We start from the raw sequence: 15475 nt of genomic DNA, 5'->3' as shown, positions 1-15475 counted from the left end.
AAATCCTAGCCCTGAACAACAAGGAGATGCTAATTTTGGTACTAGTCCATCGAACCATAGCCGACGGGTTGTGAGACACTAGTTTTGCGAGTGCGTGTGTGGCCTTTTAACAGCTTCAGTTTCAATCAATCACAATGTCCAACAAATGAAAACATGGACATAATAAACAAAGAGAACAAGATGAGAAGGTGTTAGTGTGTACCAGTGTATCTGTGTGGGCCGGTGGAGAAAGAAAGAAAAAGTGTAAAAAAATAGAGAAATAATGGAATACAGTGAGACGAAGAAAGAGTGACAGAATGGAAAATAGAGAAAGAACAAGGGAAAGAACAAGAGGAAAACAGACAGAAAGGGAGAGAGAGCAAAAGGGACCCATACAGCATAACAATCCTGATTCTCTCTGCTTTCATTATGCAAACGCTTACTTCAAAGCCAGCCTCTCCTAGGCAGGAATAATGCATTCTATTTCATCTACCTGGGGTGGGACACTGCACCGAACACTGAGGACGCACAGTTAGAATGCTACTCCCCACAACACAGTACATCTCTCACTGCCCCTTTTCTGCAACCGTTAACCCATGTTGTTAGTAAAGGAGCCAGTTGTTGTGGATGTGTGGGTAGAGGTGTGTGCAAGAACCTGCAAACGTAGACCACACACACACACACACACACACACACACACACACACACACACACACACACACACACACACACACACACACACACACATTCTACGCACAAGCTTTTTTAATTTAAAACTGACAAGGTGTGAACAGATATAAGTGAGTAAGCGTTTAAGGACTGACTGAATAGACTGATGCACATACAAACATGTTAACACATGCACATAATCAGCTCCCCACCATCCATCATGGGTACAGGTGTAAGCAACACCAAAGTGTGTTTGGGACAAAGCTGGTCCAGTTTGTGTGTGTGTGTGTGTGTGTGTGTGTGCGTGTATGTGTATGTGTGTGTGTGTGTGTGTGTGTGTGTGTGTGTGTGTGTGTGTGTGTGTGTGTGTGTGTGTGTGTGCATGCTGCTGAACAGTTAAGTACCCCCTGAGGTCGGAGCAGATGCGTAACCCTACACTTCCTTGTTGATGGAGTCTTCCACACATTCCACTGTTTCATTTGGATGTGCTCCCACTCCAGCGTTTCCACTGTGAGAGATCCAGATAATTTCACAGCTTATAGAAAAGCCCGGTCACACAATCATGGGAACTGCTGTGCGAACACTGTCCTCTTTATATGAGACCCAAAATGAAATTCACACACATTGCTCGCTGGGTTTGTCATCTGTAAATCTGGAAGACCGCAGATCAAGTCTGGTCTTACAATCATGGGAACTAAAAGCATGAGCTGGCTGCAGTATCATAAGTTCAAGTGTAATATCTGCACCTGCAAACAAACCTGTTTCTTTCATTCACCCAGGGGATAAAGAGTGTAAGTGATGGATGCAATAACATTTGTGTCTAGACGCATTAGCTAAACTGCTAGCTTGTTTATAACCGATCATCTGAGCGCTTAAGTTTCTTGTCCCATCAGACTTCACTTTTGCCATGTTTCAAGATCTTAGCAAGTACTTTAATGGAAGAAAACAAAATAGAAGAACCGTCCTTTACTGTCAATTTATGAATAGAAATTATTTTTTCTCCGATACACATTCAGATTAATTCAAACAGACGCACATTCAACTTTTGCCAAATCATGAATTATACAGTATTGGACTGTACACTGGACCCTAAAGCATATAATTACTCTCAAATTCATTATTATTTCAGCCATTGTCAATCGCAACTGTTTACTGGAAGCCAAGATTTCAATTAGCCTGGTTCTAATCCTCAATAATTAAGTCGGCTGACCTTAACACCGGATCCCTCCTGTCTGACAGTCAGTCACTGGAGCTGTGTCTTTACAGAGCCAGGGGAGACAAGCAGACATGATTGACAAGACTCTGTGTGTATTGCAAGAATCTATGTGTGAATATTTCCTCACATAGTTGTCTTTGTGTGTGTGTGTGTGTGTGTGTGTGTGTGTGTGTGTGTGTGTGTGTGTGCGCATGTTCTATGCTGACATTAGGATACTGACAGTATATCAGGGGCTATTAGCTGCTCCCAGGTGGCCTCTTATTATCCACAACACAATGACTCCTCAGAGGAGTAGAAAGAGGCTAATCATTACCTAAAGACTGACTGTCTTAGATTTAGGATACGTGTGTGTGCGTGTGTGTGTTTGCCTATACGTGTGTGCATGAGTGGTTATGTTCTCAATACAGATATAGATTAGAGGCAAGCAGATAGCTTCCATCAAGCGAGGCAGGGAAAAATCAAAAATAGATACAGGGACGCATAACCAAGAGCACACACAGAACACACACACACAACACACACACACACACACACACAACACAACACACACACACACACACACACACACACACACACACACACACCACACACACACACCACACACACACACACACACACACACACACACACACACACACACACAAAGACAACTATGGGAGAGGAAATATTCTGGATGGATGGAGCAGAATAGTACAGAAGATGCGAAGAGTGGTCTGATGTGAATAATTTAAAAGTTGCTGTGTAGTGGACTTAAGAGTACGGAGAGAGTGGAGAGACAAAGAGAAAAAGAAAGAGAGAGAAAAAAATGGAACAAAGTGTAAAAAGAAAAGAAAAGAGGTGAGCGAAAGAAAACATAAGAGGGAATGAACTTGGGGAGACAAAAAAACCAGACAAACGAGACGAAGAGAGAAGAGAGTGGAGGGGAAGAACTGTAGACTATGTTATTACCCCTCAGAGAGACAAGAGGGAAAGTGATAGAGAGAGAAAGACGAGATGGTAGAACAATAGGCTTTCCCCACGAGCATGTACTGTAAAGGCAGGCAATGTGATTATCCACCCTTGAACAGCTTCACTCACCAAGACACTCTTGAGCTTCAGACTACCGGTACATAATGTCCTCCTAATGGACTCCACTAACGCTAACATCACTATGTCCATTAATGGATTCTTGCTAACACTCACAAAAGCATCTATCACAGTATTATACTTGCATGTACAGTATATAGACATCGGAGGAAACATGCAACAAGCCTCCACTTCTTCTGCATAAATAGTTTTTAAATTAGAAGAACATCAAGAAATGTCACATTTTCCATCTTAAACTGACCTTTGGTGTCAGTTGATAAATCAAATTATTTTAGTTATATACTGTATTCCTTCTGGATGCGTTCACAAAATTATAGGGATGTTATTACATGACTGCTTTGTCAGTTAAGTGATACACAGAAAAACACATTTATGGAATTAGTATTGTATAAAGGAGTCAAGGTATCATGATTAGTGATTTTCTTCACAGCATGTACTATATTGTGTGTTCGACCGCTGAATGGAAACACAGTTTGTTTACACTGACCTCGTAGCACACTTAGTCGGGTGGAGGCAGTGATCTCTCCGGCAGAGTTGGAGGCATGGCATTCATAAATAGCCTCGTCTCTGGGGGTCCTCAGTGGCTGGATTCTTAGGACCGAGCCGGACCCGTCGTCAAATTCTATTACCTATAATTGAAAAAACACATTGAAGTGGCTTTAATAAATATAATATACTAACAATATCACAATAACAATGTAAAGTGCAAGTTGTTTTTCTTTTTTAAATGTTAATTTTGTACACTGCGCTGGAACGTTTATTCTTTATACGGTTTTATTCTATTTTAGCTGTTTTGTTTTGAATTGCTCTTTAATGTTTTATGTAAAGCACTTTGAACTGCCTTGTTGCTGAAATGTGCTATACAAATAAAGCTGCCTTGCCTTTCCTAAAGTGAAAGGTGCCATTCGTTGTGACGAACACACAGAGAATTATCACCTGATTGTGCAGTCCCCCTCAACTGTACAGAGTGTTATGGCATCTTATAGCTTACTGTTTTGGCTTTACCGCCTGCAATTTTATTGTTTTTATTGTTTTTATCAGCGTTTTTTGACCTCTGTACACTATACCTCACCAGATAAAGTTAGTAACTCGCTGGTGAGCATCGCTGAGCATTTAGCGGCTACAGTGCCAAATATTTCCTTCAAACTTGATGGAGATCTAAAACTGAGCTAAAAGAGAGTGAATATTGAACTTACATTCATTAGGTGAACAGAAACACACCTTCGAAATTAATACTAATGTTTCTCTCTGTCTGCTGGATGTTTACACGGGCAACTGTTTGACATATCAACTTAAAAACCAATGATATGGCAATGTTATTTTTACAGTTTGTTTTTTCTGCCTACAAAGTGACCCAAAAATCAAAAATTTCATGTTTAAAGGTCCCATATATGTTAATTTTTCATGTTCATATAGTACCTGTATGATGGGTTTCTACTAGAACATGATTACATGCTTTAATGTTGATAAAACAGATTATTTTACTTATACTGTCTGTTTTATATATGTATATATGTATTCATCTAAGAACCACTCTGTTCTAGCATCTGTCTCTTCAAGCCCCCCTCCTGAAAAAGCCCAGTCTGTACTGATTGGTCAGCGTTCCCGGGTCAGCTCAATGATAAACAGTAATTGTCAGAGAAAAAAAAAAGCCTTAAGCCTAATTTTTGTATGATAAAATCAAATTAAAAGAAATCCCTCAACAACTCCTGACCGGCAGGACAGAAAAGAGTCAAAGGTGATAGCCTATATAGGGTGGATTAGAAATAAAATATTTTTCCGATTGATTTAATCACAAACAGGAAGACACCAAGATTAACTTAAACCTGGGAGAAACCCGACCTATTAAAGTGGAAAAGCACCCTGAGCTCAGGGTGACACTGACTGGGGAAGAGAGAAGCTGGTTCAGCATCTCGATCTTGTGACTTGTGAGGTGCTGAAATAAATCAAAGGTCAGAGCCTGGGGAAAACTAATAAGGCTGATCATATAAGAATCTCATAAACTGTAGCCTAAGGTATCATGACATATGAAAGAGTTGGAGTAGAAAGCATGTCAGACTGTTTTATAACCTTTGGAATACCAATGAAGATAATCAGGTAAACTGATCAAATCTTTAACAGCACAATTTTGGCTTTATATGCAAACTGGTCATATATGATAGGCAATTTATGTACTCCCGCTCAAAACAAAACACAACACTCATTATTGACTTAAATTTCAACTTTCATTGCAATATAGTGCCAACAATACATCTTTCTCAAAGCGGGCACCCTGATTTTTTATAAAAGTAAAAGCACAGGTATAACTAATATCAAAGGATGACTGTTCCGTTTAGGCAATTTGACTGCATTCACAACATGGGCTCTGAAACTGGCTAACCTAAATGTAAGGCAGCCATTTAAAGCTTCAACTAAGAATTGTTTTCATTATTAATTAATCTGATGATTGTTTTCCTGATTACTTGATTAAAAAGTCTTCAAATGTTTTTTTTGTTCACCACGAGTCTAAAACCCAAAGTTTACTAACAAATAGCATAAATAGCAAAGCAAATAGTCACAATTGGAAAGCTGGGACAAAGCAATTGCAGTTCTACTTAAAGTGCTTACAGGAATAGTTCGACACTTTGGTTAACAGGCTCAACAGGCTGTCTTGTGAATGAGCGAAGGGAGTTAAATGAGAAGATTGACATCCTTCTTTCATTAGATTCAGAGTGGTATTGATCTCCTCATCTAATTTTCAGCAAGAAATACAAATAGCCATGTTTCCCCAAATGTTAAACTATTTCTTTAAACAATGGATTGATTATCAGAACAGTTTTCAAATCATTTTCTCTCTCAAGGCTTTACAAATCATTAAACCACAAAGCAGCTCCTAGTTTAAGCTCTACCATTCCTAATGCCATGAAAGTCAAAATGTCTGCTGTGAGAAAGGTATGATTTGAAAACAAAAGAAAACAACAACAACTGACTCCACTGACAAGTTATCTTGCTTTATTTAAACACATCTGTTTTACACAGCTGGTCGGGTTTCACTTGACAGCATTTCAGCGTGAGAAGAAGTCAGTTCATCAGTGCAAAAAAGACACAAAGTTACACTTCCTTTATTAGTATCTCAGCATCATACCTCAAATCTCTGGTTGCTGACTTTTTTGCCTTTCTTGTTCCACACAATCTTGGGCTGTGGATCCCCTGTGGCCTGGCACACAAAGGATGCTACCCCCCCCTGGACTCCTGTTTGATCTTCTGGGGTTCGCGTAAATCTGGGGGGTGCTGTGTGGAAAGATGTATACAAAAGTTAAGTGAAGATCAAACCCCTGATGTTTCTGTTTGTGTCAATGCTCTTAATATCACAACCATTTATGGTACCATTCATACTTTACAAACAAGCAGTCACACATACATTTATATATTAGGCTTTCTAATGGAATATTGTGTGTTTCTAAATGCACTCAAGCACCAGATTTGCACTTGTTGTCCTACTGTCATCTGTCATTCACACATGACACATCTGCAACACTTATGGTTGAGACTTTGGTTGTCCTTGCTACAGAAAGAGTGTGTGAAAGAAGAATTCTGTGTGGGGGGGCTTTGTGACTGTGTGTGCATCTTTTTTTTCTGTGCACGTGTGTGCACGTTCCACCATGTTTTACCCTCTGTTCCTGAACCACCAAAGAAGCTTAATATTTCTGTGCCATAAAGGATTTATGAAGACTTACTCCTGACATGACCACTAAAGCCCCTCATTCTGGGGACGCCAACAATATCATAACCACAGCCTCCACTGGATTGTGACATCACAACATCAAAAAGATTCGGGACGTCAGTCACGGCACGTCACCGCCAGCTCGCCTAATGGCATTTCAGCCAAACCAGAAAATCCCTACTTAAGGGCTTACCGCCAACCGCCCTGACAAAGGGAGAGAAATTGCTTTTTGCTGTTTAAAAGGAAGGGAGGGAGAAAGAGAGAGAATAGCTAAGCTTTTCAGAGAAGGAGAGAAAATGAGAGAGAGAGATGTGTGTTGAAAGAGTGGGGAGGACTGAACAGAAGAGCAAGGGAGATAAAGGGAAAGAGTGGAGGGAGACAGATGGAGAGCGGAATGGGTAAGAAAGAGAGAGCATGAAAAGAAGAAGTGGAGGGAGAGAGGAAGATGGGCAGGAGGTGGATATGAAAGAGAGGGTGAGATAAAGACAGCGAGCGCGAGAGAGCCAGATGTACTGGCAAACATGGTCCGAGAGCCCCAAGCTGCCCAATCAACTCTACACCTCACTGGCTCACGGCCAAATCGACCTGAATGACTGAATAGAACAGTGTGTGTTTGTGTGTGTGAGAGACAAAGTATGTGTACATTTTTTTATCTGCTTACTTTCATCCTTGCACATGCCTTTATGTATATATCCACACAAACTGTGCACACACTATATGAGTGTGCTTGTGTGAGTTCATGTATATTTATTAGCGACAAAACAGTTAGTCAATAGTCTGACAATTATACAATTTTAATATGCAATAAATTGATTAATGTAAGAATTTTCTCCTTTTTTACATTATTGTAAATATTTTGGGGGTTTGGACAGTGGGTTGATCACAACAAGCAGATGAAGCTGGGCTCTTTTCACTATTTTCTGACATTTTGAATTCAAACGCTTTATCGATTAATCTGAAAAATTGTTGTCAGATTGATAGAATCATCTAGGAATGATATATAATATGTACAGTATATCATTGAGGCACACGACTTCTACATTCATGTGTGATGCATGAGCGGGTGAGCAAATGTGCGTGTGCTCATCTGAGAGAGAAAGAGTGAGAGAATAAAGAGAGAGGGAAACAGAAAGAATGAGGAGCGGGAGATTCACTCTCTTAATCCTCTTGCTAATCTCTCCCCCACAAAACAAATGAAAAGTGTAAAGCCAGCAGAGCCATACTAAAAGGCACGGTACTGTAGATCTTTCAATTGCTTTTTTATCTTTCCCCCCTTCTCTTCATCTCCCCAACCCAATCTCTCTCTTCAGATATCTCTTGTTTAATTGTCTTACCCTCTCTCTTTCTCATATTTTGCCCCTTTATCTTTCATTCTGGCTCCTAATTCTTTGCCACAGAATCATTTCTTTGCCCCCCTTCATAGCTGCTCTCCTTGCTGCCTCTTTCATCCTCATCCTTGTTACTCTTTCTCCATCTCCTCCCTCCATCTCTGGGGTGTTACATAAGTCTTCCTGTCACATTGACTGACTTAATGAGGGAGGGGGGTGCAACCGTATGCTCCACACTTGTTCTTGTTCTCGCAACTCCTCTTCTCTCTTATTTTTCCTCCTCCCCTCTCTTTATGGGCTCTCATCCTTCCTCTCTTTTCCCTCATCTCCCTTCCCTAAGTCCATTACTTTTTCTTCACATTCATCCTCCCTGTTTGTCTCTTTTCTCTACCCTCTTACTACTTCTCTGCTCTCTATTCATGTTCCTGACTGTTGTGTCTTTTGCCAAGATCATCAGTTTCTTTATGGTCGTGCTGCTTGGTAGGACTAAGCATTGGCATTTAGGCCATGGAAGGTAGGGCTCCAGCTCAAAAGGGCACTTCAGTATTTGTAGCACTTTTAGCGGAGGGAAGGGATACCTGAAGGTTTATTATTTAACAGATATAGGATGAAAGATAAGATGTACTTGAAAAATTCACGCAAGAACTTGTTCTATTGGTGCACATGCTTAGGTCGCCAGGTGTTCCTCACAGCCTTCCTCTTTTCCCTCAATATGACCCAATATGGATGTGAGGGGGTTCTTCCGAGCGGGTCCGCTTAAAGAGATTTAGATGGAATTAGTGACAATCTTTCCCCTCTTTATGTGTGAGTGTGTGTGTGTGGGGTGAATGGAGGGTTGCCTTACATAAAGTTTGCCATACAGTGGGATCTGATTTACACAACAGATGGCAGGGATTACAACATCAGCTCCCCTCTCCGGACCACTTTCGAGTCACGGCTGAAGAAGTGTGATAAACTTTAATTCTAGGATGAAAAATAATCTTGTCTTTTTGAAAAACAGGAATAAATAACTGCATTTGGGTAGCACAGAAGGATGGCGGCCTAGAATACAAATTTTATCGCATGAATGATATTGACAGATTCATATATACATCACAAATATGTCATCAGATATAGGTTAAATCTGGACTGATGACATACAGTATGATATGCTTCTCCTCAAACCCCTTTTTTGTATTTATTTAGTAAACCGTAACAAATGCAACACAATTTCTGGATAAAATCCCCTTAAATTAACCTGCAAACGTGATGGGGCTATGCACTCGAGTAGCAGAAAAGACAAATAGCAAGACTAAATGAAGCTGATGACACTTTGTAGGAGGCTACAGGGACATACTGTAGCTGGCAGATGCTGTCTTAACCTAGAGGGACACAGCTAGAGAGATCGAGTTTTCTAAGAACAGATGCTAGCAAAAACCTTCAGGGAGTATGATTTACAAATATAGTGTATTAAGATTGAAAAATTCTATACATTTAAGAATGGAAAGTAAATATCTGGGAGGGAAAACAGATGGCACTAAGCACAAAAGATGCACATCTCAGTTTATAAAGTTTAAAAGTGTAAATAAGGGGCTCCCATTTGTTTTTATGACAGAGAAATGTATTAATATGTGTTGAGCAACACACAGTGAGTGGAATGTGTTATATCCTATGGATCCCAATTTAGATTCATAAGATGTGAGAAAAATACTTGTTTGTTTTTAAATTATTTGATTTGAATTGTTCTGTTCTCTGACCATTAATGTGAGAAATAATAATAAAACAAGACGTGTGAAATTTATCCTGGGATGCACTGTGCCAAGTGATCTGGACTCCCACAGATCTTTTCCAAAACTCTGCAAAACATTGCAATTTCTGTGCACTAAGGCCTCATCTTGTGTGCTCTCAATCACTAAGTTAATCTGATGTGAAAAAGCATAAAGCACACAGGTCTATCCCAACAAAATTAACTCACACTGTCCGATACTGCAGTTATCAAAATTACAAATTGGAAAGGAAAAGCTCTGAGATGCTGGCTTACCAAGGGAGTATAAAATAACAGATACAAATATAGAATGACTGAGGTTTAGGATAGTTTCAGCTAAAAGAAGAAGATGTTCATGGCAACTAATTCTGTGTTTGAGATAAATACTTGGTTTATTTTTGCTCTGATGTTGAATGTTGGACAAGCCCTTAGAAGAGAGTGGGAATAAATGGTAATTGACCTTCTTGATCAGGTAAATGTAAATGCTGTATTTATATAGCGCTTTTCCAGTCTTAACAACTGCTCAAAGCGCGTTTCTCTACAGGAAACTTCACCATTCACACACATTCAGACACTGTGGCCGGGGCTGCCGTACAAGGTGCCACCTGCTCATCAGATACACACTCCACCCACATCACACTCCGATGCGCAGCACCGGGGGCAACTCGGTTCAGTATCTTGCCCAAGGACACTTCGACAATGACTGCAGGGGCGGGGATCAAACCACCAACCTTCCGATTGGCAGGCAACCGCTCTACCACTGAGCCACAGCCGCCCCAATCAGACGCATTCATATATGATCCTGGGTGTTACTAAGTCTGTGTGGACACGTATGTATGTGCATGAATTGCTTTTGTGAGCATTTGTGTCTGTGTGTTGGAAGTTTTGATCACATCTGAAAAGGCTGCTTTGGATGTTGGTACAACTTGCCAAGCATCTGGGCCTGCGCCTCTGTGTGTGTGTGTGTGTGTGTGTGTGTGTGTGTGTGTGTGTGTGTGTGTGTGGTGGGCGGTAAGCTGATGACTCCAAATGAGAACTGAGTCAGGCTTGTCAGACAAGTTGAGGAATGAGGCCAATATCAGGGCCTGAGCCAGGGCCATGATAGTAAGCCTCGAGAGTGGGTGGGCAGCTGGCCAGAACCATAACTTAAAACACATTAACATCAAACCGACACATTAAGAGCAAATTATCAGCTGCTCGCTTTCGTCCTGGAAATGAAATTGGATTGCTGGGGCCAATAAACACAGAGAGACAGCTATCATCCTTCTGCAGCACATATAAGTGTTAATTGGAAAACATTTGGTAGAATAGGCCATTTCAACATAGAAAATTAAATTTTACACAATTGCTGTTAACTTTTGATACCATTTCACACTTAAGATAAAATGTTAATTCAAGTTGCATAAAGTTTAAGTGTCCATCTGTGTCAGTGTCTCAACCCAATCTGGTTGTGCTTATGCCTTATCCCTTCTCTGTATGAATAACAGATCTGGAGTTGTTCGGACAACTTGCAGCTGACGTCAGTTACCACAAATCACTTTAACAACATCACTTTTACAATGATGCAATAGCAAAAGAATAAAATGCACTTTTAGTGCCGATAGTAATGCATGTCCAATTAGCGTGCCACTTACCCAACATAGCTGCCCCAGGGTCTGTCTAGTGCCGAGTTAATCAGGGTTAATTTGTTAGAAACACAAGGGGATGAATTAATCAAATGGGGTCTTCTTTTATACACAGATCATTAGAAACACATGGGCTACCTACTGGGTACACAACTTTACTGGGTCAGGGCTGGCTTCCCATGAAGATGAACAGAGGGTTTTCTCAGTGCTGGTCACAGTCTATTACTCACAGACCACTGCTCTGCTAAGTTAGAGCTAAGCTGATGTTTTCCAGGCCTCTTCACAGACGGGTGCACCTGCTAAGCTAATGCTAAGCTAACGCTGGTCAGATCCTGTTACTCACGGATGGACGCACAGCTATGCTAGCAGCTACTACCCTCACAGCTCCGGGCCAGCAATGCAGCACACTAAGAAGCTTCGGCAGCAGAACTGCTTCATTCTCTTTTTCATCAACGTAGTGATTTCTTTCTCTCAGCCTTATATGATTGACATTTATAGATAACAATTGAGAACTTATTGAGGGAGTCCAAAGGGTCACCGTGTATGAGATTACTGATTAGAAGGTATTTTCTGTGCCCTCTACCCAGACTATTAACAGTAGGCTACTTCTAAAGCGGGCACTGGCAATAAACAGTTAAAATAATAACATAGCTGTTATAGGCATTTAAATTTTGTGTATTTGACTTCTGAAAATGTTTGTGATGTGACCCATTTCTGTCACCTTCTATGGAGAGATATTTGCACTGGAGTTGATGGAAAGAGGTCTTCAATCATTTAAATAAGCCTTTTTCTTTTAAAGTTTAATGTCATATTCTGGCTGAGCATAAGATGACACATCAACATCAGAGCCAAATTTCAATGTAACAAATGATTCCAGAAAATAAACCATAAATCATTTAGATGATCACTAATAATAGTTTTTTGATGAGTGGCATGTTAATTAAATTAAAAGGAAATGAAAAGACAATTTAAGTGTGATTAGAGTTATGCTTTTGTGTTGTATTCTTTACTCAACACCACTATAGATTTTTCTACTGTTTTTTAATAAAAAACTGTCTAACCATGTTAACCCTCCCAATTCCTTGAGGGTAAAAAAATGACCCGTCTAATAGTTTAACAGCAGAGGAAACCTCTTATATTTTAATTATTTTATTTAGTATAATATTTGACGACGTTTCCTGGCTTGACCAGAGCATTAGAAAAAGTAAATCGTTTGCATCCATTTACATATAAAAGCTGTATATCATCAGGGTACAACAAATACAATCTATCTACATTTTTAAAGAAACAAAGACCATTTTACACGCCTTCCTCTCATCATGCCTGGATTACTGCAACAGCTTCATACTTGCCTACACAAAAAATCTATTGATCAACTCCAGACTGCACAGAACGAGGCTTTTAACCAGAACCAAGAGACGTGATCACATTACTCCTGTTTTAACCCTTTTACACTGGCTCCCAATGCTTTAGAATAGATTTTAAGATTTTACTGATTACTTTAAAGGCTCTTCATGGCCTCTCTCCCTGCTATACCTCTTAGTACCGTATGCGCCGATATGTACTTTGAGATCCTCAAGCAGAGGTCTTGAAAATACATTAAAAAGTTACACAAATACAATAAAAGGGGACAGAGCATTAGCAGTCAGGGCCCCAAGGTTCTGAAACACAGGTCGGCAGAGTCAGAGATCTCCTTTAAGTCCCTTCTTAATCCATACTTTCATCTGGGAGCTTTTCCTGATTTGACTTGAGTTTTAATTTCCTTGAACAGTATTTTGTTTTCTTTAAAACATGTTTTTCCTACACTGTATTGATTTTTAGACACCAAATTTTCTTTTAAAATCTGATGAAGCATTTTGTAAAGTGGATTTAGTAAAGTGCTCTATAAATATAATCATTATGATTTATTAATTTATTAATAATGATAAATTTTGTCTTTGGGTCTTCTCCTAACTAAGGGGCGACCTAACAAAAACACAACAGCAGGAACAGAGCTTGCAGCTCCCCAACAAGACCCACACAAACAGACACACAAACGCACACAAACAAACAAAAGACATTGACAGCGAGACAGACACAAGACACACAGGACCGAACAGGTGCACAGACAGCAGCAGGGGCAAAAACAAAAGTCTACAACATGGACTTCAAGGACTCAGCCAGGCTGAGCCAAGAGTCCAGAGTCCGTTGTGCCACTTCATTTATACAGGCCGTATAGCTCCATATACACAACGTCCAGAAGGGAAAGGGTCCATGTTTGAGTAAACAGATCGTGAGGTGGTTTCCAACGTGTTGCAATCATTTTCCTAGCCGCTGTAAGTCCAGCAAACACAGCATGTTTCTGAATTTTAGAGAACTGAAGGGATGCCAAATCACTCAGAATCAAAGGCAGATATTTTGGATGCACAATCAACTTCCTATGTTGTAAGGGAACATTTCAAAGAATCTAAAATTGTGGTCTATGCATGTAAAAACTGCTATGATATGCAATTAAATGGTAGAAAATAATTGCAGAAATTATCTCTTAAGACCAGTGTAACACTGCAGGCCTTTTGGTCATTTTATCATCACTTCTCAGTCCGTAGGGGAAATGCCAATAGCAGATGTTGACATTTTATACTCTAGCTATGGGCAATAATGTCAACCAGGATCTTGCCTTTTTTTTTGCAATTTCAGTGAGTCAGTAATACCAATCAATCACAGAAAAGAAACACAATCCATCTTAGAAAATAACGCTTGATTATGTTTCACACCCTTAACTAATCCCTCGGGGCAGAAACCTTTAACCTCTGGGACCCTGTCTTTTCATCTCATGCCAGTAAATCCTGACAGTGCCTCATCCATGAGCAACAAGGAGCCATGAAGCTGGCACGAAACTAGATACTTATTGGAATCTAATCTTTTGTCTACTCTAAGCACTACACATGCTTACATACATTAACATATGAAACAGATAACTACAAACATACTTAGAGAGACACACACACATGCATGTGGCACAAAACATAAAGCCTTACAGTATGCCTGAACTCATAAATCGTTAAATGTACAACAGCTTCTCTGCCTTCTTATGTTGTTGCCAAAGTCTTGAGAAAGTTTATTTACACAGCCCAAAATCACTCATCACAAATTTGCCTCAAAGTGCATTAAAATCTGTACAGCATACCAAACCATAAAATGCATCGTTAGCAAGTATGGTATTTTTTCAAAATATATCAATTACTTCAAATATGAAAATTAAAACATGTGTGTAGCTTTGTGTTCAAGTGCAAGGCCTGTTACAGGGTACCTTGCACATTTCCATTGGCCCAATATAAAACTTGAGCTAAAACTACTTAACGTAGAGATTTGGTATTTTGTTTTGGAAATGATAAATCAGCTGATATAATGTAAAAAGTCAAACCAAAACTGAAAACAAAATGAAAAACTAGACTCATTAAATTTCCAAAAAACAAGACTGCCACATGTTATGGTAGAACATGTTGCTTTTTGTAGAAACCTACACCTTTATAGAAACCTACACCTTAGAACCTTAGTGAAAGCTGAATGAAATATTTGCAGGTAACCAAAGAAGGCTCCTGTCTAAGCATTTGGTGTTCAGTGCTCCGCTCAAGGGCTCCCAAAGTAAGCAAAAGTAGCGCTGCTGTCACTGTGGAAGATTGACCCAACCACCTTTTAGAGTCCAGTCAACATCAAGGCTATGGGAATGCTGGCAATATGGTTGAATGTTGACAGGTCAATCAGTCACCACACGAGTTCTCTTTCCAATGTTATAGTCAGGCCTAATATGTCATGTGTGAAAATGTCGTATTTTCAGTAGCTGAGAAAAATTGTTCTTTTAATTATGTGTTTTTTCAAGCTTTGTGGAAAAATGCACAGCTTTTAAAACACATAAATGATGTAATGCAAACTGAGACTAAAGAGTTTCACATTACCAAGAGCCTCCCTAGGCAGAATACTAAACCAGTCTTGCTCAGATTCAAAATGTACAGACTGCTAACTAAAGCACTGGGTTGTCACTCAGAATTGCCTCCTTACTGTAGCCTTTGAAAAATGAGCATTTTCCTTATGTTCTGTAGAAGCGTGCGCACACAAACACACACACACACACACACACACACACAC

At 39.8% G+C, this 15475-nt stretch overlaps 1 protein-coding gene across 32 annotated transcripts in view; it reads right to left on the bottom strand.

Moving 5' to 3' along the window:
• ptprdb (protein tyrosine phosphatase receptor type Db) overlaps window positions 1–15475 on the bottom strand; it is a 151766-nt gene that overhangs the window by 52017 nt on the left and 84274 nt on the right. For all 32 annotated transcript variants that reach the window (XM_032499226.1, XM_032544695.1, XM_032544737.1 and 29 more), the window contains 2 exons: window positions 6075–6220; window positions 3438–3579 (listed from right to left, as the gene is read on the bottom strand). In XM_032499226.1, the coding sequence (XP_032355117.1) occupies window positions 3438–3579; window positions 6075–6220 (288 nt within the window). The remainder of the gene's footprint in view (window positions 1–3437; window positions 3580–6074; window positions 6221–15475) is intronic.

The sequence above is a fragment of the Etheostoma spectabile genome, chromosome 2, assembly GCF_008692095.1.
Source record: "Etheostoma spectabile isolate EspeVRDwgs_2016 chromosome 2, UIUC_Espe_1.0, whole genome shotgun sequence".
In the NCBI taxonomy this organism is placed as follows: Eukaryota; Metazoa; Chordata; class Actinopteri; order Perciformes; family Percidae; genus Etheostoma; species Etheostoma spectabile.
The sequence above is the reverse complement of the archived record's forward strand: the minus strand, read 5'-3'. Positions and strand labels throughout refer to the sequence as shown.